Source organism: Leopardus geoffroyi, chromosome C3 (genome assembly GCF_018350155.1).
Source record: "Leopardus geoffroyi isolate Oge1 chromosome C3, O.geoffroyi_Oge1_pat1.0, whole genome shotgun sequence".
NCBI lineage: Eukaryota > Metazoa > Chordata > Mammalia > Carnivora > Felidae > Leopardus > Leopardus geoffroyi.
Window position 1 is genome coordinate 66,163,378 of NC_059338.1, and position 20,452 is coordinate 66,183,829.

A 20,452-nucleotide genomic window follows, 5' to 3' on the forward strand; every position below is an offset into this window, starting at 1 on the left:
TTGCTTTGACAGCGGGAGTGGGGAGGGGCAGAGAGAGAGGGAGACACAGAATCCGAAGCAGGTTCCAGGCTCCGAGCTGTCAGCACACAGCCTGACGTGGGGCTGGAACCCAGGAACTGTGAGATCACGACCTGAGCTGAAGTCGGACGCTCAACCGAGTGAACCACCCAGGTGCCCCTGCCCGGGTTCTTTTCAACTTGGATAGAATTCTTGCTCTTACTCTGAAACTTCAGTATGAACACGACTGCTCTGAGGGGCTCAGATGTTTGTTCTCCATTCAATTAGCCTGGAAACTTCGTCAGGTGACTAGTGGCAACCAGCTATCCCCGCCGAGCAGTTACAGAATGATGTGAGGGACATGCAATCAGGGCTTTATCTCGCTGGAAAAAGACTAGATCTCTTTTGGCAGAAAGCATCCAAATGACCACAAATACACTCTACCACTTAGAAAAGCTAGAGGGGAGTTGAGGGAGGGCGACAGCTCATCTAAACAAAACAAAACAAAAATCCTCTTTATCTTTGCCAAAGACTTACTAGCACTCATAATTATTTATATGCCATTTGGGTTTGTGAATAACACAAAATCCCAAACACTTTGCGGCAGGTGGGCGGGGGGGTGGGGTGGGGGGGTGTCTAACTTAAAAGCCTTTAGAATTTAACAAAAATCAATAAAAAGGTTTAAAAAAAAAAACCGAAAAATATTTTCACACTTTTAATAGATAATGGGGCCAGCAGTACCCCAAAGACACAAAGACAGCTTATAAAACGAAATGAAGGCAGCTGTCACCTGTCCATCCGGCAGAGGAATGGGGGAAGCATGCACTTTACCTTCCAACGGTAGGTGTGTGAAATGGCGAATAACCTTCCCTGGAGAAAATCCTAGAAATCTGTGCATAATCCTTGACCTGCCTGGGAAGCTCATGGTTTGGAACTACTGAAGAGAAATACTGACACAAAATGTGCCAAGATATGGACACACAAAAAAATTCAAGGCAGAAATGAAATGGCAAAACAGAAATGGTGATCAGCCCGAATGTTCGTCAATAAGCACGAGTTAAGCCCACCACAGAACATCCATACGAGGGAACACGACCACGACTGTTAAAAAGGACAGGGTTAATCTATATTAATGACATAGGAAAAAGTCAGAAGTTTAGTGCTAACTGAAAAAGAAAGTTGTTTTGGTAATAAACTGGTGATGATTTATAATTATAGACAACATTTATTGAGCCTTCATTTTTTAATTGAGCTTTTATTAACACTTAAAGGTATAAATATTTTATAGACAAAGCAACAGGAGGTACAGCCCACAGCCTTTACATATTAAGTGCGGAACTAGGTTATGAATCCAAGCAAAGCCTCCACATTTACCTTCTCTTCCCACATATGCAGGAAAATATGCACACACACACAAATCCAGGAAAGATACTTTAAATTGCCAATAATGGGTCCTTAAAGTAGATAACCAAGTTATGGGGATTTCTACTTTACTTGGCTGTGCTCTCATTATTTTACAATAAAAGTATATTACATCCTAGGGGCACCTGGGGGGGCTTGGTTGGTTAAGGGACAGACTCTTGGTTTCAGCTCAGGTCATGATCTCGTGGATGGTGGGATCGAGTCCCATATCAGGTTCTGCACTGACAGTGTGGAGCCTGCTTGGGATTCCCTCTCTCTCCGCCCCTCCCCCACTCTCTCTCAAAAATAAACTTAAAAGAAGACATATTACATGCTTAATGAGGGGAAAAAAACAAGTTTATTCAAGTCTGTCCTAATCCCTATTCATAATGAGACAGGCAGGCGGTATTATAGTTGACAGCAAGGGCTCCAGAGTCAGCGGCAACATCATAACATAGTACTGTTAGGTGATCACGCAAAATGCTAAGTTCTGGGCATCGCCATTCAAGATGCCTGCTTTCCCCAAACCCAGCTGGAAGCTGAGGAAAATGTTCCTCTCTCATCTCTATACAACCAGGGTCTAAGAGGAGGCACTTAAAAAAAAAAAAAGTCATTGCATTAAAAAAAAAATCAAATGAAGTCTATATATTCGTTACCTTCCCTAGAGTAAATGCAGTTGTTTGTAATTATTTTCTAATAGTAAAAAGCCAATTTTGGCCTTAAGTTATTACAAACACAAAACCAGAAGTTGCCCTGTGTAGACACCTCAGTCCCAGGAGATCAAAAAGCAGATATGCAGTCTGGCTGGGGATTGAGAACTTATTTTCCTCTCTTTGATGTTCTGAAGGAAAATATGTCCACAAAAACCATTCTAAGACTTCTGTCAGACCACAGAATGCCTTCAGAGAGACTCACTTCCCTTAGCTACGGAATCTGACCAAAAAGGAAGAACTGTGATAAGAAAATCTAGATAACAGATTCCTTTGTTCTAGGAACAGAACACTCCTAAAACAGTAAAACAAAAGAATTCTGAAGGCAAGAAAATATACACGTGTACTGTTACCTGCTCTGAGTGAAGAGGAACAGGCCGCGACAGACACTACCCCTTCGTCTAGAACTGGTACCCGGGATTTCAGGGCGACGATTTTCCTTTAGAAACAGAAGTACGTCCGTGAGCGTGTACGAAGGCCCCCACCTGCTCTTACCTGTGTTAATAATCCTGCTCCCTCTGCCACGTGTCATTTTGGTAATGAAAACTGAGGTTTTCATTATGAATGAACCACCCAAGTTCATTTTGAAGAACACTGTAAACTTTGTAGGTGAATTCAGAAACAAGCAGTGCTGGATCCGGTACTCCTGTTTTCTAATATTTTCCTCTGTTGGCAACAGTGGCATGCCGATCAACATAAATTTACACTTATGCCAGTTTTTAAATTACTGTGGGCACATCCTTCAATAAGTCTACCAGGTATTATGGAGTATCTCCTATATACTCAGTAAAGTCAGGTTCGGTATTTTAGTGTCATCTAAAAAGAGGATGATAAAACAGTAGGAGACCGATGGGACCTGTATCACTTGATGAAAGTTAAGTTCTGGAAATATGGGGACAGTGATCCCTTCCTATGCTGAGCTGGCCTTTCCCCCAAACCCAACTAAAGCATGCTGCCTTTGTAAGAGGGGACAAATAAAATTAAAAAATAAATGCAAGAAAAAGCATGCATTTGGAATATTATATATATTTATTTCATAGGTGTATTTTTAAGACTCATCTCACAATGTTAAGCTAAGCAAGAACCAACGGCTGATAAATTTATATTTAAAAAGGACACAGCTTGTCACGATGGGGACTATCCGCCCAGATTATTACCCACGGTGACCACAAAGTTTCTTGTCACGTGACTGCACTTTGCTTTGTAACTGTTGCAATTAACCATCTAACCCACTGCAATAAATATTTTCATTAAAACTCAAGAAACATGAGAATGAGATAATAAGACAATCTAGATAATCCTTTCATCTTATGTCCTCCCATTTTTCTATGAAAGCCTGGCAAAGATTCCAGCTAATCAGGATCTCTCTTCTCGGAAGGGCAGCACGCGACTGAGGTCATGTAGGAGACGCGACCTTCATGATACTGGTTTTCGTGGGTGCTCTGTGAACTCTAGCAGGCCCGACAGGGTGATGAACCATGGACAGCATGACATGATCACACTGTGTGCACGCTAATTCACCCTTATGACTTCGAGATCAAAGCTGCCACTTTTCTGTTTCCTCTGTAACAGTGTTGCTCAGGGTCCTGATGTGCGAGGTGTCCGCCTTGCGACCCGATGAAGAGCTTCTGCCAGATCAATCAATCACTTCACTGGTCAGTTCGGTGACGTCCAAGAAGGGACGTGGTGCACTGACCGATATTCTCATACAAGCTGCCTGTCTGTCTTGTCGCAGACCGTGAACCGACTGGGAACCGGCGTCAGTCTGTTGGAGCACATTGAGTACCACTGGCCAACACCATCTAGGACACCACCCCACCCTCCCTGACACCATCTAGGAACGCCGCCCAAATGTGCAAACGCCGAATAAAACTGGTGGGGGGGCACGGTGGTTCAGGCAGTCATTCAAAACCAGAAACTCGGCCGGCGGAGTCTCGGATTCACTGGACAGCAAAAACAGCACTGCCTCTCCTACACTCCATCCTGTGAGACAGCAGACGCACCTCATCGGCCTGAAGCCACCAGAAATGGGAGGGTGTGGAGGAACGCACGGCTGGAAATCCAACTCTGGTCCTCAACAAAAATGGGATCACCAAAGCATGTAAGAGGAGATCTGCCTCAATTCATCATGACTTCATAAATTCAGGAAATGTGGAGTCTCATTCTAGGATTCACGGTAACTACCAAGTAGCACACACTGGACCCAAAGAATGTCCTTCCTAACAGAAACCGTTACTGAAATGGGAATGTCCAAGATCTAAAATAAAAGCTTATCTACGCACGAATATTAAACAACCGGTTCACCGTTTTATTACACTTTCTTAACATGGGAACTTTTCTCCACTAACTTACCCTTCGTGGGCTGCTGGTACACTGAGGGAAGCTTCGACTCCTTGAACGGGGCTCAAGTGACTGAATTCAGAAAGTTCCGCCTCTGCGACTAAGAGGTCCTGTGTCTCCGCCTCTTCCAAAGGGCCTGGAAATCACACGGTGGAGAACACTTACAATGATTTATGCCAAATGTTTAGCGATTCCTCACAGTCCTTCCTGGACGATTACTTTCGAACACGTTTGGTGGCTCCGCTTTTTTATACCGTTAGGTTTATTCCCTGGCATCAGAATGCCACAGATCCTTTGAGTTCTCTGAGCCCAGTCCAAGAGCCCCCTTAATCCACACCTCTCACTTCTGGCTTAACGTGCAAGTGTTGTACACAGATCGATGCACTTAGTCCTCAACAGTCAAAGTGGTCGAACTGTCCCCCCATTTCACAGACAAAGAAACAAAGGCATGCGGTCACATCTTATCCCAGGCCTAGTAAGGAGCCGAGATTCAAATGTAGTCAGTTTTACTCTACAGTTTGTGCCTCATGATCCCCCATGAGAACAGAAGTTTCTATTTGAGACTGCCTGATCTTTTCAGGAATCATCGATGAAGATACTGCCATGAACATCTTCATGTTTTATCATTCAGATATTTTAGTGGAACTGAGCACATCCAAAGTGACAGATGCTATTCATGGGGACAGCCCTAGGCCCTTAGAGCAATTGCCAATGCCTGTGTTTGTGAAACAGACATCAGAGCCCCAAAGAAACCACTAAGACACAGATTTCTATAGAAGTATTTAGATTAACAGTTTTAAAGTCAGGAGTTACCTTTAAATGTTCAGGGGGTCAAAACATACAAAAATGGGCTAAATATCTGATGCAATCTTAAGCCAAGTCTCTCTCCTCTCTCCCCCGGCCCCTTCCATGCCGCCTACGATAGCATGTATCAAACAACAGTCTAAGTGCTTGTTCATTTATCTATAGTCCACTAGGCTCTAAGTTACCGACGGGCAAGGCCATGTCTGCCTCACTCACTCACTGACTCTCAGCAATGAGCCCACACAGAAAGAGCCCACCTGCTGCACATGCGTTAGGGGCTCAAAATCTTTCCAATGGATAAACATAAAGCTATAAATTCATGGGCCCTTGGAGATTTGTTTTGATCGCCCAGAGATTATTTTGGCAGTGGGGACAGTGAAGAGCACGAACGAACGACCTGGTTTCTGAGCAGCTTTCTAGAAAGTTGAGGGTGCTGGACAAGTTAAAAACCGTACCAATCTAGTCTGCAGAGTTCGTATTGTTACTTCTCAGAGCCGTAAGAGGGCCTGACGTCACCTGTGCGCATTGTGCCTACAAGCTAGTCCGCTGTGATCATATGACTGTTCAATCCCGATGCTTTTCTTAAAATGGAAGAATTCTATTACAAACCTTGTGAATATCGGGAAATGAGTTCTTACCCGTTTGTTTCTCCAGGTCTGGAGGAGTTATTTCTGATTCAAGAACGTCTGGATCACTGTCCTTCTCTGTCTGTTCAGTCAAATTAGCAATTAATTCTGTGGGAGGGCTCACTGGCTTTGAGGCCACAAAAAGATCTTCCAAGTCTCCTGGGGATGGCGCATCCTGGTACTCCAAGGTGGTCTGGTCCGACCTGGTTGAGGTACCGCTACTTTCTTTGCTCGTGTCCAGTTTCTCCAAACTCTGTGAGGCCGTGTCCTCCGATCTCACATCCATTTCTCGATGGTCCTTTTCGGGACTATTCGGGGAAAAGGCTGCTGTCCTGTCTTCGCTCTTCAGCCGTCTGTTTTCTGCCAGAACTCCACATTTATGGAAAGGTGACGTAAAAGATAGTCTTATCCTACTCTCGTCTGCCCCCTGTCAAGTAAGAGGTTTTGGAAAAAAGAAAATATTGACTAGTAGAAAGAAGTCGCAGTCGAGTCTCAGCTCTCCACACTCTCCAATTTTGGTATTTGTCTAGATTCTCTCCTCAGTCAACACTCGCTCTAAATCCATCTTTCCAGATACAGATACGTGGCTGTGAATGTTTCCCTAACTGGTAACAAGGCAGTTTTTCCAAAAGACTAGTAAACACAGGAGGCAAGATGGCCCACTGCCACCAAATGGTGTCCTATCAACCACAGTGGAAGTCTGACAACATACCTGCCTAAACAACCAATTAAGGTCTCAGTAAGAGAGAGGATGAATAAGGTAAGAAACAAAACATGGACTAAGAATTAGGAGGTTTCTGCCACCAAATAGCTATTTGATTCTAGGCAATTTACTTGGTGCTTCTGGGCTGTATTTTCTTCACTTGTAAATGATGGGTTTGGCTCGGCCAATACCATGAGTTTCTTTCTGAACTAATGTTCTCTGATTTCATGACACTCTGCGAGAGTGCATACAAAACTCTGGAGTGGTATTATTTAAATGGATTTATCGTTTTACTTGTAAAAGCTAATATATTCTTATTAAGTCTTTTTTGTTCCAACTATTAACAGGCTTACTTCAGCAGTCCGTTCTGTGGCCACGCCTTCTTCCATGAATGAAATTCTAGTTTCTTTAAGTCGCAGAGGAGGGGAAAGGGACCTTCCAGGCGACAGAGATGGAGATGGTAAAGGTGATGTTCGAAGACCAGACCTTAGGATGGACTGAGGAGTGAACTCGGCAAATCCAGAGGAAGCGACTGACATGGCCAGAGTTTTAGCTTTCTGTGACAAGGAACAAATGGGATTCCACCGTTAGTGTTTGTAAAAGACACTTACAGAAGGACAGACAGGGTCAACCAAGTCACAGCAGTGGCTATATATGCTCATCTCCAATAAATACATCAATAAAAACTTTTATTATGGATTACTGGGAAGAAAATACAAAATTCTACTCAGAGGTTTCTATACATAAGGCTACAAGACATAAAACTGCATCCACAATCATTCTAAAGGCCTTGGTTATTCCCAGTTTAAGTTCCACTTAAAAAATACAGTGTAGGGGTGCCTGGCTGGTTCAGTCGATTAGGTGTCTGACTCTTGATTCCGGCTCAGGTCACGAGGTCATGGTCTGTGAGTTCAAGCCCCGTATCAGGCTCTACGCTGACAGTGTGGAGCCTGCTTGGGATTCTCTCTCTACTCCCGCTCCCTTGCTCTCTCTCTCCTTCCTTCTCTGCCCCTCCCCCGCATGCACGTGCTCTCTCAAAATAAATAAACTTAAAAACAAAAATACAGTGTAGAGATAAATTATTTAATGGTTGCTTACAAAACATTAGCTAGGCGAAGAGAAATGATAGCGTGCAATGAAAAGAACCAGGTTTGATTACAGCAAGTTAATACAGATGAGCCTGACTTTAAGACTATTTCACAAAAAATATAGTTTCATCACATGAATCCAACAGTAACTGATTACTTCTGAGAATCCTCTGAGGATTTACTATAATTAATAAAAATAATTAGCACAGAAACTGTTTAGCAGAAATAATTCCTTCACTTAACTTCTCCTCTAAAGGACTAGCAAACTGTTGTATCCCATTAGATTACTGAATTCCATCAGATCTATTTCAATTATTACATAGATTTTTTTCCCTAGATTATTTTTGGTAGCAGGCACAAAATAACTACATAATAGAATATGGAATGTGATTTTTAACAAAAATTTTTTTAATGTTTATATTTGAGAGAGAGAGAGAGAGAGAGAGAGAGAGAGAGAGAGAGAGAGCGCGCGCATGAGTGGAGGAGGGACAGAGAGAAAGAGACAGAATCAGAAGCAGGCTCCAGGCTCTGAGCTGTCAGCACAGAGCCCAACGCAGGGCTTGAGCTAATGAGCCATGAGATCGTGACCTGAGCCGAAGTCAGACACTTAACCTACTGAGCCACCCGGGTGCCCCAAAATGTGATTTTTTTAATGGATAAAAACAAAGTAACAAAAACAAGTTTAAGGAAAAAAAGGGGGGGGGGGGGGGCCGTGCCACCTGAGTGGCTCAGTTGAGCGTTGGAATCTTGATTTTGGCTCAGATCATGGTCTCAGGTTTGTCCCGAGGGGGGCTCCATGTGGAGCCTGCTTAAGATTCTCTCTCTTCCCTCCTTCTGCCACCCCTACCCACCCCACTCACCCACTTCGTGTGTGCACGCTCTCTCTCCCAGAATAAACATTGAAAGAAAAGAAAAAAGAAAAGAAAAAGAGAGAAAGAAAGAAAGGAAGGAAGAAAGAAAATAAGAATCACAGTATCCTACAGATTAAATGTCAGGAACTTAATTAGCTTATCCACCTTCTTTTCAAGTGCTTTTAATAACTATTTTTGGACTGGCAATTATTGAACTACTTTATTCACTTTGAAACTTAAGAATCCCCTGGCTTTACTCTCAATGTGGAATATCCAGAAACAATTGACAAAAACAAAGGCAGGGAGCCTGTGGGACTCGGCAGGATGGGCTAGGTGCCAGCACACAGCTGACCACTGTGACAGCGGGACGGAAGCAGGTGCCCGTTCCCTGCCACCGCAGGTCTACTGTTGTGGTTTCCCAACTCATGACTTAACAGAGATGTGGGGGAAAAGGAATTTAAGGCAGATATGCCGCTAGCAAGGAGTAACAATTTACAGTTTCACCAAAGGAGAGAATGTAAATAAATAAAAACCTGAGAACTAAAAGCATCTGATATAAGGAAAAAGAGCAAACAGTAGCAGAGAAGGAGTGGAGGGGGTGGGGAGGGGGGGGCAGGCAGGGAGCAAACCCAACAACGTGAAACCTTTTTCCAGAGGTTTTAACTTACAGGTTTCAACTTTTAATAACCACAGAGACTTGCGTTACTCTCGGAACAACAATGTAATTGTTAACCTCAATTAAGCGCACAAGGTAAATTTAGTAAAAGTCTGTTTAAGATGTAAAAATATAATAAACAGTTTGGAAAGGTAACTCCCCCCAAAAGATTTAAAGCTGTCAATTACCCAGAGATACCAGTTATAAAGAGCTTCCTTCTCCCTTCTACTTGGAAGGTGAAAGCTTCCCAGCTTCCCCGCAAATGCGAGGTTCCTAACACTCACCTTCACTACAAAGGGAGTTTCAAGTACGCGGAATTCTGAAGCCCTGGGAGAGCTGTGACTCGATCCTTTCTGTTGTGACCTTACTGGCAATGAACTGGACGCTCGGTATAAAGGAGACCTTGGGGGGGTTTGCTGAATAAATCCCAAATGTTGAGACGGCTGGGGCACGGGATGAACGACCGAATCCGGTGGTCTGTAATCACAGCACACACACAGTACACAGAAAGATCCGGATAACTAACTTGCAGACAGATCCATTTGCTAGAATTCATTTTTATGAACACGTAAAAATTCCTTTTCTCTACATATGACCTACATAATGAACACTGGTTTGCTTGACCTTTTTGGTTTTTATTGCAACGCAAGAATGATCACCAGCACACACAAAAACCTTATCTTTTCAAATTAATGAGGGCAGTGACAAAATGGAATCTCAAGATTCTGCTGAAATCATTTTCTGTAATGTCCTGGACGTAGTTTATACAATGATAAAGCTAATCTCACCAAGAATTTGTATTAAGCACGCATAGTCCCAACAGCTTAAAAACTTAATTTACAGATAAAGACTTTAAATTCAAAAGTGAAAATTCAGGTTACAAATTCTGATAGACCATTTATTTGCATCAGCCACTCCTTCCCCAATTTCCTCGTCAACAGTCTATTTGATGGTTATATTTTGTAGCAATAAAAACAAAACATTTTTAATTCCCCCAAATGACTCTGTGGTTCAGCTGAGAAGAACCGGAAAGGTAGTGCCTGTCTGGTGCCCAGGAATTACCCACCCCCGTCCTTGCCCTTCTGTCCTCTACATTCAAGTGAGATTTTCATGACTGTGATGGTAGATGAACATAGTTCACAGATGGGGCTTTAAGACCCAACCTGTTATCCAGTGGGAAACATTCATTGGATTCGGAAGTATTAGCTTAATAAATAATGCTTAGTAATAAGCACAGCCTTGAGATTTCCACCAAATCAAAAATACCCAGTCAGGCCACTAGACATTTTCTTGCCTCTCCTAATTCTTTTCCTTCTCTGCCTCATTTGTATTCAAAATCTTTATTTGTAAACTGCTCACTTTTATGCTGAACTAGCCCACATAGATCTTTTGCTACGTGCCTTTGCACTGTGTCAATATTTATGTTCGAGGTGCCTGTTTATGAAGGATTCTCAAAAACACAGCCTGTGCAACAAAGTTACCTACTGAGTAAACACAAAATTCTTATACTAATAAGTGTAAGACCAAATATATTGAAATTCTACTAACACAGTTATCAAGAAAAAGCATTTTTTGATTATGATATTTTCTTTAAAAATGTAGTTCTTAGGATTTCCACAATTTTTTACCATGATACAAATAAGTAATGCATTTCAGGTCACACACACACAAAACATAAATTACATAGACTAGCACTTAGCCTCGCTATATGCAGTGCCCACTGATATGACCTCTTCTGTTTCGTTGAAAGAAATGCTAGTCACAATCCGTTAAATTTACTCACTACCCACTAATGCAAACCAGTTTGAAACACAGAATTAGGGAATGGAATGGTTTCTATAAAAATAAGTATTCACACCTCAATTGACTTTCTTCCTTCTGAGTTAATCATAGCTTTGAAGGAGTCTCAATACTTCTTTTTCTTTAGGTCGTTAGGCCATTAGTCATGAGTCTGAAAACCTTTATTACTGCTCCCTTCTTGAACCCCAGATCTATTAAAGTACAAAGGGTCTGAGAAAAAGTTGACTTGTGGGGGAAAAAGTGGAACTACTGATAGGAAAACAGAATGACAATAATAATGACTTTTGAGATAACCTTCCCGGTAATTAAAAGAACACCACCTCCACCTAATTAAATCTAACCCCCCAAAACAGAAAACCCTGGTCAAGCTTTGAAAATATGCCCACTTTATTATAAATAGCTTAGGCCCCGTTTGTAAATTACTAACTTCTTCTGAGTACCTTAAATTCAGATCATTTTATTCTCCTAAAATAATGTAATTCTGTTCTTGATAAAATGTAAACGATCAGAAATTTACAACAATCATGAGCATGGTGTATTAAAGACAAAGAATCAAACATTAAGAGACACCTGTTTGTTCTCCACTCTTGAGGATATGAATACTTTTTCCAACAATCCAACATTTTCAATGAAATACAATCACAATTTCATCTTGGATGCAAAACTTCAACTTAACTATTTACTTTCCTAATACCACAGGTGAAGATGTACAAATATTGCATCTGAAGCCACGTAAGGCATTTTAGTGGGCTCTGCTATACAGGAGAAAGTTTCGATGAGCCAACCGAATTAGTCACAAATTATAAAACTGACTTTCAGTCACAGATCAGTCAACCAGGAACTTACATTAAAGAAAGCAAGTTAACAGTTTACTTAGCTCATGATTGTAATAAAACAAAGTTTGCTTCTTTAAGCAGTCTGATGTCATTCAGCAAAATTTCTAAGTAGGCTAGCAGCTGGTGTAAAGTTTCCTAAAATTACTACACAACTTACCAAGTTAGAAAAAAATTAGAAGCATGCACGAAAACTCATTCAAGAATTTAAAATCATGTAAAGTTTTCAAGTTAATTAAAAATTACAGTGCAATTATTGTCTAACATTGTGACTTAAAAATGATTCAGTTAAGTCTTACCTAGAAACTTTTTGTGACGCTTTTAAAATTGGTGTTCCAACAAATGCCTCAGGCATTTTTGCATGTGGGAGAGAAGGAGATGGTCCTTCTGTTTTAGGACTACAAAGAAAATAAAAATTTAACTTTGGATTATGTATTACAAAGAGTATTACATTAAAATATGCTTTAAGAAGGTAGGATTAGGGGCTCCTAGGTGGCTCAGTCGGTTGACATTCGACCCTTGATTTTGGCTCAGGTCATGACCTCACGGTTCATGGGACAGAGCTCCGGGTCGGGCTCTGTGCTGACAGCGCGGAGCCTGCCTGGGATTCTCTCTCTCCCTCTCTTTCTGCCCCTCCCACGCTTGCACACATTCTCTCTCTTCCCATGCTTGCACGCATTCTCTGTCTCAAAATAAATAAACTAAAAAAAAACAAGAAGGGATTAGATAGGAAAGGAGGGCTTTCACTTTTTACTCTGTACGTTTCCGTTCAGTTACAAATAATAATAAATATAAATGCCTTTAAATTTAAAGACAAAAAGAATTCTTCTTACAATAAAAATAGTCAACATACAAGTTTCTCCTTTTTAAACACACTAAGAAACGCTAAGGCTGGACTGCTGATGACAGCTTCTGACATCCAGGGAGGATTAACAAGCCAGGCTGTCACGGGATGTGAGGAGAGAGTACCTGCTGCAGGCTGATGTGCCGTCTTTAGGGTCGCTGTTTGCCCAAACCTCTCCAATTTTAGACAACACGCTACTGATGAAAGTAGATCTTGTTAACACAGTCCCTGTTCCGGTCTGCTTTGTGACAGTTGATAATGGTTTGGGTCTAGAAACTGTGAAACAAAGAACGCAAGGTCAATTTCATCTCTGATGCCAGGATTTTACTAGACTAATAATGAAAGAGTGACTGGAAAACAGGGGCCATGAGAGAAGAGCAGTTCAGGGTTATACTTAGTTTAACAACATCTACGCAGCGAGATTCAACAACTTGGGCTTTTAGGAGGCAGTAAAATTATTATCCGACATGTTCTCTAAAAGTTGGACAGGAATGTCCAAATGAAATAAAACGAGTTCTTTTACTCTGTACTACACTGCTAAATAAACTATACAAACTTCCAAGAAAACTTTTATGTTGGGGGACGGGGAGCAGGGGGGGCAGCTCGAGTGGCCAGTAAAAAAAAAAAAAAAAAAAACAACAAAAAAAAAACAAAAAAACTACTGTAACGAATCAAAGCAAAAGTGAGCTAAACAGAACCTAACAATGGTTCAGAAGGTAATCATTTGATATCCTTTCTCACCCGATACTTTCTGATAGTTTTCACTGAAATCTTACCTTCTTGAAGAACTGGTGATGTGGACAGATGGTAAGGCTTGGCTTGCTCAAAGGCTAATTTTCGCTGGATTTTAGGAAGGACTTTCCCATATTGGTCTATTATAGCATTCCGAACCTCTGATCTCTCCCGCAAAAGAGGATCCCGATCATTCTATTGAATATGCCGTAATTGGTAAAAATTTAATATTCAAAAACATTAAGCGTTATGTTTACGTATTTAGCATTTAAAATAAATTCTGCATACCTAAGAGTATCTTCCTCCTCCCTTCATATCCATTCTTCCCAACCCAGGACCTCTGACACACACCTAACTGCATTAGCAGTCCCTGTCCACTGGCCTCGATCCTTCACAACTACTAAAACGATGGTTATCATTCACCAAGGGTCTATGTGGGTCAGGCACCATGTCCCTTCAGACACACCTCTGCGCATCTCCACGAAGAGACCTTGCCATTTTACAGGTAAGGAACCAAGGCTCAGAGAATGTGTTTCAAGCACAGAGCACAAAGAAGAATCAATCGGACCCCTAAGGCCCATGCTCTTTGCACGGTGTTAACTCCTACTGCCCCTCCACCCCTGCCTCCTATTCTCTGAGTGGGGTGGTTAGTCTCGCAAGAAGTGTGGGTAGTTAGCCAAAGAGAAATGACGTACTTATGAGAGAATCAGGTAAGTGCTAATTCCCCGCTCCCAATCTGCTACAGAAGTAACAAGAGGAATTCTCCAAGCTCAAGGTTATATAAAAACCCTAGTGGTTACCAAAGTATAAACTCTGTTGTTTTTTAACATTTATTCATTTTTGAGAGACAGAGAGGGACAGAGCGTGAGCGGGGGAGGAGCAGACAGAGTGGGAGACACAGAATCAGAAGCAGGCTCCAGGCTGTCAGCACAGAGTCCCATGCGGGGCTCGAACTCACGAACCGCGAGGCTGTGACCTGAGCCCAAGTCGGACACTTCACTGACTGAGCCACGCAGGCGCCCCCAAAGTACAAACTCTTATACAACAAAGTCACCAGTTTTCCTTCTTCTCTTGTCCCCCATAATGAAACAAGTTGAACCATACCGTGAGACTGGCCTTCAGAGTTTGGTTCAGCCTCAGGGCAGAGGCGTAATTGGCACGCTGCAGGTAGTGAACTAGAAGGAACTCCTGATTTCGAACACTGGTGCTGGACTGCAAAAATCTCACCAAGCACTCCTAGGAAGAACCAAACACAGTCGTGAGCCGCCAGCATATCCGGAACTTCTGCCGAGCTGCTGCTGGGGGTCATCACCTGCTCTGTGTCGGTGAAAGGCAGCTGCAGCAAATCCTCCATCAGGCCCACGTCCTGGCAGACCTCGTACGCGTGCCTGAGGAGCTCCTCCACGTTGAGGCCGGCGGAGTGCTGCCGCAGGAAAGTCCAGGCCTCCACCACGTACCTGAAACCGGCGTTCAGCACGATTCCGTGTTAGAAAAGCTGTTTGAGGTATTCAAAATAAGCGCTCCACCCACAGAACCTCATCACGCTCTGTGTATATAACTTACAAGTACTTTAAGCTTTTATGAAATACTCATCATCGTGGGCGCCTGGGTGGCCGAGTCGGTAAAGAGTCAGATTCTTGGTTTCGGCTCCAGTCATGATCTCCCTGTTCGTGAGCTTCAGCCCTGCAATGGGCACTGCACTGACAGCACAGAGCCTGCTTGGGATTCTCTCCCTCTCTCTCTGCCTCTCCCCTGCTCACTCTCTTGGTCTCTCATTAAAAAAAAAAAAAAGAAAAAAAAGGAAGGGAATGCAAGCTGGTGCAGCCACTCTGGAAAACAGTATGGAGGTTCCTCAAAAAACTAAAAATAGAACTACCCTACGACCCAGCAATTGCACCACTAGGCATTTCTCCACGGGATACAGGTGTGCTGTTTCGAAGGGACACGTGCACCCCTGTGTTTATATAGCAGCACTATCGACAATAGCCAAAGGATAGAAAGAGCCCAAATGTCCATCGATGGATGAGGATAAAGAAGAGGTGGGATATATATACAATGGAGTTTTACTCGGCAATCAAAATGAGTGAAATCTTGCCATTTGCAACTACGTGGATGGAACTGGAGGGTATTATGCTAAGTGAAATTAGTCAGAGAAAAACAAAAATCATAAGACTTCACTCATATGAGGACTTTAAGAGACAAAACAGATGAACGTAAGGGAAGGGAAATAAAAAATATATATAAAAACAGGAAGGGGGACAAAACAGAAGAGACTAATAAATATGGAGAACAAACTGGGTTACGGGAGGGGTAGTGGGAGGGGGGATGGGCTAAATGGGTAAAGGGGCACTATGGAATCTACTGAAATCACTGCTGCACAATATGCTAACTAATTTGGATGTAAATTTAAAAAAATAAAAAATAAAACAAGTTAATAAAAAAAAAACTGATCATTACATAATGAAGTTTGCTAATATCAATGAGAAGGGTTCACGTGATGCTGTTCTGGACCATTACTTACGTGTAAAATAGAAAAGCTAAGTAAGTACACAGGAGTCAGAAGACATAAGCATACGTGGTCTGGACAGAAGAAGAGTAGTGTGGTGTGGCAGAAAAAAGCCAGCTCCCGTGGAAGAGACACCCAGCATGAGAGCAGTGGGGCCATGGAACAGTGTTTATGGGCCGGTGATGGGCTTGCTTCTCAGTAAAAAAATATTGTGACTGATTGATAAAGCAAGATCTGATTAGAGAACACGGGTTCAACTAGGCAGTTTTGGACATCATGTGGGGGCCATGAGGCTGTCCTTCCACGGGCAGTAAGACCATTGGATAAGCAGTGTTTCTCATGATATACTGTTAAGTCAAAAAAAAAAAAAAAAAAAAAAAGCAAGCTTACAACAGTATGAACATTAATTATTTAAAAAAATTAACCAATGAACAAAGCCTATAAACGTTTACAGACTTATTTCGTACTTACTAAGATAACAAAACATCTTGAAAGATCCGCACTAAATCTGACAGTAATTAATCTAGCACTTGGAATTTTTGGAGGGGCTGGCGGCTTTCAGGACTGGAGTAGGGGGAGGCGGGCAGAATAAAAACATGGCAAGGACACAGGAATATGACTATCAAGCAAATGATTTTCTTAAAACTTCATCCCCCTTAAAACTAAAGGACACAGGGTAAGGTGATGTGGGGTAAAGCAGCCTAATCCTCACAGAGGGCAATGTGCCACATCTCCCAAAATTGTAACTGCAAATGTCCTTTCACCAAGCAATCCCACTTGCAGGATTTTACACCTTACAAGCTGCATCTGTGCTTGTGCAAAACGTGCAGTTACTCGTAGCAATGTTTAAAATGGCAAAACACATAAATGTTCACTAAGGGGAGGAAATTAAATAAATACTGGTCCATCACACCGAATTACTATGCAACAAAAATAAGGAAGCTCTTTTTGTACTATTCTGAAATAAGTTCCAAATGACCTAGGTGATAAAAGTATGTTGCAGAAAGACGTATAGTAGGCCACTTGTATTTTTAAAGGGGGTGGGGGGTGTTCAATGGGTCCACGCTGCCCAACAGAAGCCTGGAGCGGCACCCTTCACTGCTGCAGTGACAGGACTGCTACAAGGTTCCAGGGGAAGGGAAAGCTCTTGAAACAGCCTGTCACAGTGAAGGCCAAACTCTTCAGTAAAATTGCGGAGGAGAGTGAGGGCACGTGGGGAGCCTGTGTCCCGGCAGCTCGAAGCCATGTGGAGGGAAGGTCATGAGAATATGGGGCTTTTTGTTTTTCAACAGTAAGATATTTACATGCTTTGACAAGGTTCAAAAGGATACACAGTGGACTCCCAGCCTCCTAAGCTGCTTCTTGGTGCCCAATCATCACTAACAATTTCTCATGTATCCTTCCTAAGAAGTTCTGGACACACACAAGCAAACATGTATCTGTTTCTTCCCACCCCTACTTAAGCCCTCCCCCCACCTTTTGAAAAGCACTTGTCAGCATATAATGAACCCATTTATTGAATAAACATTTATCACCGTTAGCTTTTTAAAATTTTTTTCTTTTTAAAAAAATTTTTTTAAAAGTTTACTTTTGAGAGAGGGAGCACAAGCAGGGAAGGGGCAGAGAGAGAGTGAGACACAGATTCCGAAGCAGGCTCCAGGCTCTGAGATGTCAGCATGGAGCCCATTGTGGGGTTCGAACCCACAAAATCATGGGATCACGACCTGAGCCAAAGCCTGACGCTTAACCGACTGAGCCCCCAGGCAACCCTTTCTTTTTGTTCTAATGTTCACTGCACATTTATTCAGCCAGCCAAATGCTTCTGGCTAACCCAAATTATTTCATTTCAACAAGTACTTCCTAATTCATTACTTTTGAGGACACTGGCAGTTTCTACCTGTCTAACCAACCCACGATTATACTACAGAACTTGTCTTCTGAGATGCAGAGATTCAACCCTCTCAGAGATGCATTGTTTAACCCAAGAGAACAAAGAAAACATTAACTTCCAGAGTGCTGGCACTGAAGTGGTGTTTGGTTCATTAAGGACAATTTGTGGTGAGTAAAGTGACCATTTTCTAAAAATATAAAAGCGGCCAATCGATAGAACTGGAAAATAAAAAAAAAAAGTTGTGTAAAACAGTTACAACCAAGTAAGAAACATTAGCTCCCAGCAACTTCCCCAACTAATTTGGTTAACAAGGAAACCCAATAATGAGATCGCTTTATTTCCAATCATGCCATTTAACTTGTTGTTACAAATGTGACAGATCAAATAACTGCAGCAATATATACATATATTGCTGTAATATAAACGGCAAATACCACACTGATTAGAGAACGTTAAAATAAGGCAAAGGGAAGAGGCAATGCAAAGATACCACGTGCTCAAATCTGGTTCAAGTATGTAAGATTACCCAACCTGATTTTACAACTCAGGATGACTTCATCCTTCCTCTCTATTTTTGGCCCCTCTTCAGCTACTCAAACCCCAACCGTCCATGTGGCCGACTGCCAATACAGCCAATCAGCAACAGATATAATTTTTTTAAGCAAGTATTTTTTTCAAGTGTGAGAGAGCGCATGCATGTGAGTGGGGGAGGGACAGAGAGTGAGGGAGAGAGAGAATCCCCAGCAGGCTCCGCACTGACAGTGGCGAGCTCCACACCGAGCACCGTGAGATCACGACCTGAGTGAGCCACCCAGGCGCCCCAGCAACAGATGGAACTTTAAACCTCAGCTTCGTTTCCCGTTACTCCTTATTCATCCTTTCCTATGACAAAAGGTTTTTGCACATTTCTTCCTAATGCCAAGAGATGAAGAACCCTAAGAATGAATATGACGTGATGCAACCAAAGCAAGATTATATACCGCTGATTTACTGACGTATAATCCAGAGTCTGACTGCGGTTTCAAAATGCGGACTCACCTGTTAGAAAGCAGAACAGTGAGGTGAAGGATGACGTCATCGCCGCTGGACACCGTCGGCTTCATGGTCTGAATGTACCTGAGGGCTTGTCTGTGCTCACCCTGGCTCATGAAGGCTTGAATAATCTTTGAATGCTGCCACGACACAGGTTTTGCAGTACTTGGGTGAAACAGAAGATCCAAGCCGCTCTGCAAAGAGGACATGAGAGTCGCTAAATACAAACGTGACGCGCTGCATTTAGACAAGGTACCCGACCTTTACAAAGACAGGCAACGCTACAGCCACAAAAAGCAGTTTAAATGCAACCTGTAAAGGTCTACTTGAACACATGGTGTGTTTTAAGTAAAAGCTTCATTCCTGAGGCCTCATTTAAGCTATTATAAAAAACTTTCCACCACCACCGTCATGCATCAATGCCGAAGTCTGCCTCCTACAGCAACACACCTAGCGTATCTCCGACAGAACAATGCTCCGTATTTGTGCTACTAGCAATCGCTTATTATTTCTTTCCTTCTTTGGATAGTATGGAACCTGGGGTTCGAAACTGTTTTATCTTTGTATCCTCACTGGATAAATAGTGCTTGGTAAAGGCACTGATTGAACGGAGTCCTTAAATTACCTCTAAAGGCAGACTGTATCATATCTGTAACATCACATTTAATCCAGCTATGTATTTCTTTCTAAAATCCTAATAGTTTACGAACGTTGACATTCTAAGTGAACAGACTTACCCCATAGTCATTATGATCTATCAGCCAAAACCCTTGGATAAGTTTGACCTGGCCCCAAGAAATGGCAAAGGCGGTCGGAAATGATTCGATGCAAGCATCTGTTTTGTTGGGGAAGGAATACATGATATCGAGTAACAAATAAATGGTCTTTAAAAAAGAGGATTAAGGGCAATAAACAAGAAGAAAACTCCCACACGTCTAATCGTGTTAGGCAGCAACAGCAAAGAGGCTCGAAGGTGCTGCGTCTGGCATTCGGAAAGCCTGGACGGATAACCAACCGTGGTAGTTTTATGAAACGTGGGTCTAGCCAGTCCTACAACCGACCTCACTCGTTCTCAACAGCAAGTACCACCATGAAGGAGATGAACCAAGCACACTTGCTTAAGGAAGCCAGTGGCTTACGGGCAAACTGAAGAAGCAGAGCCATAGACAAAATTCCAGTTAGGCAGCAAAACCCAGCAGCTTAAGCAAGCGCATCATCTCTGTTATAAATCACGAATGGAACTACACGTTTTTAGATAAAGAAACTGACGTTAGCACAAAAATATTACTGCAAAGACCACCGGGCTCCAAGCCAGCCAATACCTAAGGTAATATTAAGCTAACTTCTCATGTATTCGTACTGAACACAGAAGTTGACCTCACTAAGAAAGAGCATCTGGCTGGCCATGTTTTGGAGCCGTTGTTCTAACTCTGGGAACGTCTGGGACACATGGTCCAGTTGAGGAGAGCTGTGGACGCTATCCCTAGAAAATTGAACACCAAACACAGTTCTGCATGGTTTCAGGTCCGCGACGGACCCTCTGAACCCAACCAACGGACCCCGGGTTAGGAAACCTTCCTTTAGAGAAGTTTCAGATGTGAACTGGAGACTGGTTTTAGATGTGCGAGGTTCCCACCAC

The 20,452-nt window shown here is 42.5% G+C and overlaps 1 protein-coding gene across 13 annotated transcripts in view; it reads right to left on the minus strand.

Annotated features, from left to right (window-relative positions):
- Nucleotides 1-20,452, minus strand: part of AHCTF1 (AT-hook containing transcription factor 1) — an 80,444-nt gene that overhangs the window by 13,459 nt on the left and 46,533 nt on the right. For all 13 annotated transcript variants that reach the window (XR_006706018.1, XM_045453218.1, XM_045453212.1 and 10 more), the window contains 12 exons: nt 19,551-19,697; nt 18,820-19,007; nt 14,697-14,841; nt 14,489-14,620; nt 13,429-13,579; nt 12,778-12,928; nt 12,108-12,206; nt 9,460-9,652; nt 6,935-7,138; nt 5,891-6,305; nt 4,461-4,584; nt 2,462-2,547 (listed from right to left, as the gene is read on the minus strand). Coding sequence is in view for 12 of the 13 variants with exons in the window: in XM_045453218.1 (XP_045309174.1) it covers nt 2,462-2,547; nt 4,461-4,584; nt 5,891-6,305; nt 6,935-7,138; nt 9,460-9,652; nt 12,108-12,206; nt 12,778-12,928; nt 13,429-13,579; nt 14,489-14,620; nt 14,697-14,841; nt 18,820-19,007; nt 19,551-19,697 (2,035 nt within the window). In the remaining variant the exon portion in view is untranslated. The remainder of the gene's footprint in view (nt 1-2,461; nt 2,548-4,460; nt 4,585-5,890; nt 6,306-6,934; nt 7,139-9,459; nt 9,653-12,107; nt 12,207-12,777; nt 12,929-13,428; nt 13,580-14,488; nt 14,621-14,696; nt 14,842-18,819; nt 19,008-19,550; nt 19,698-20,452) is intronic.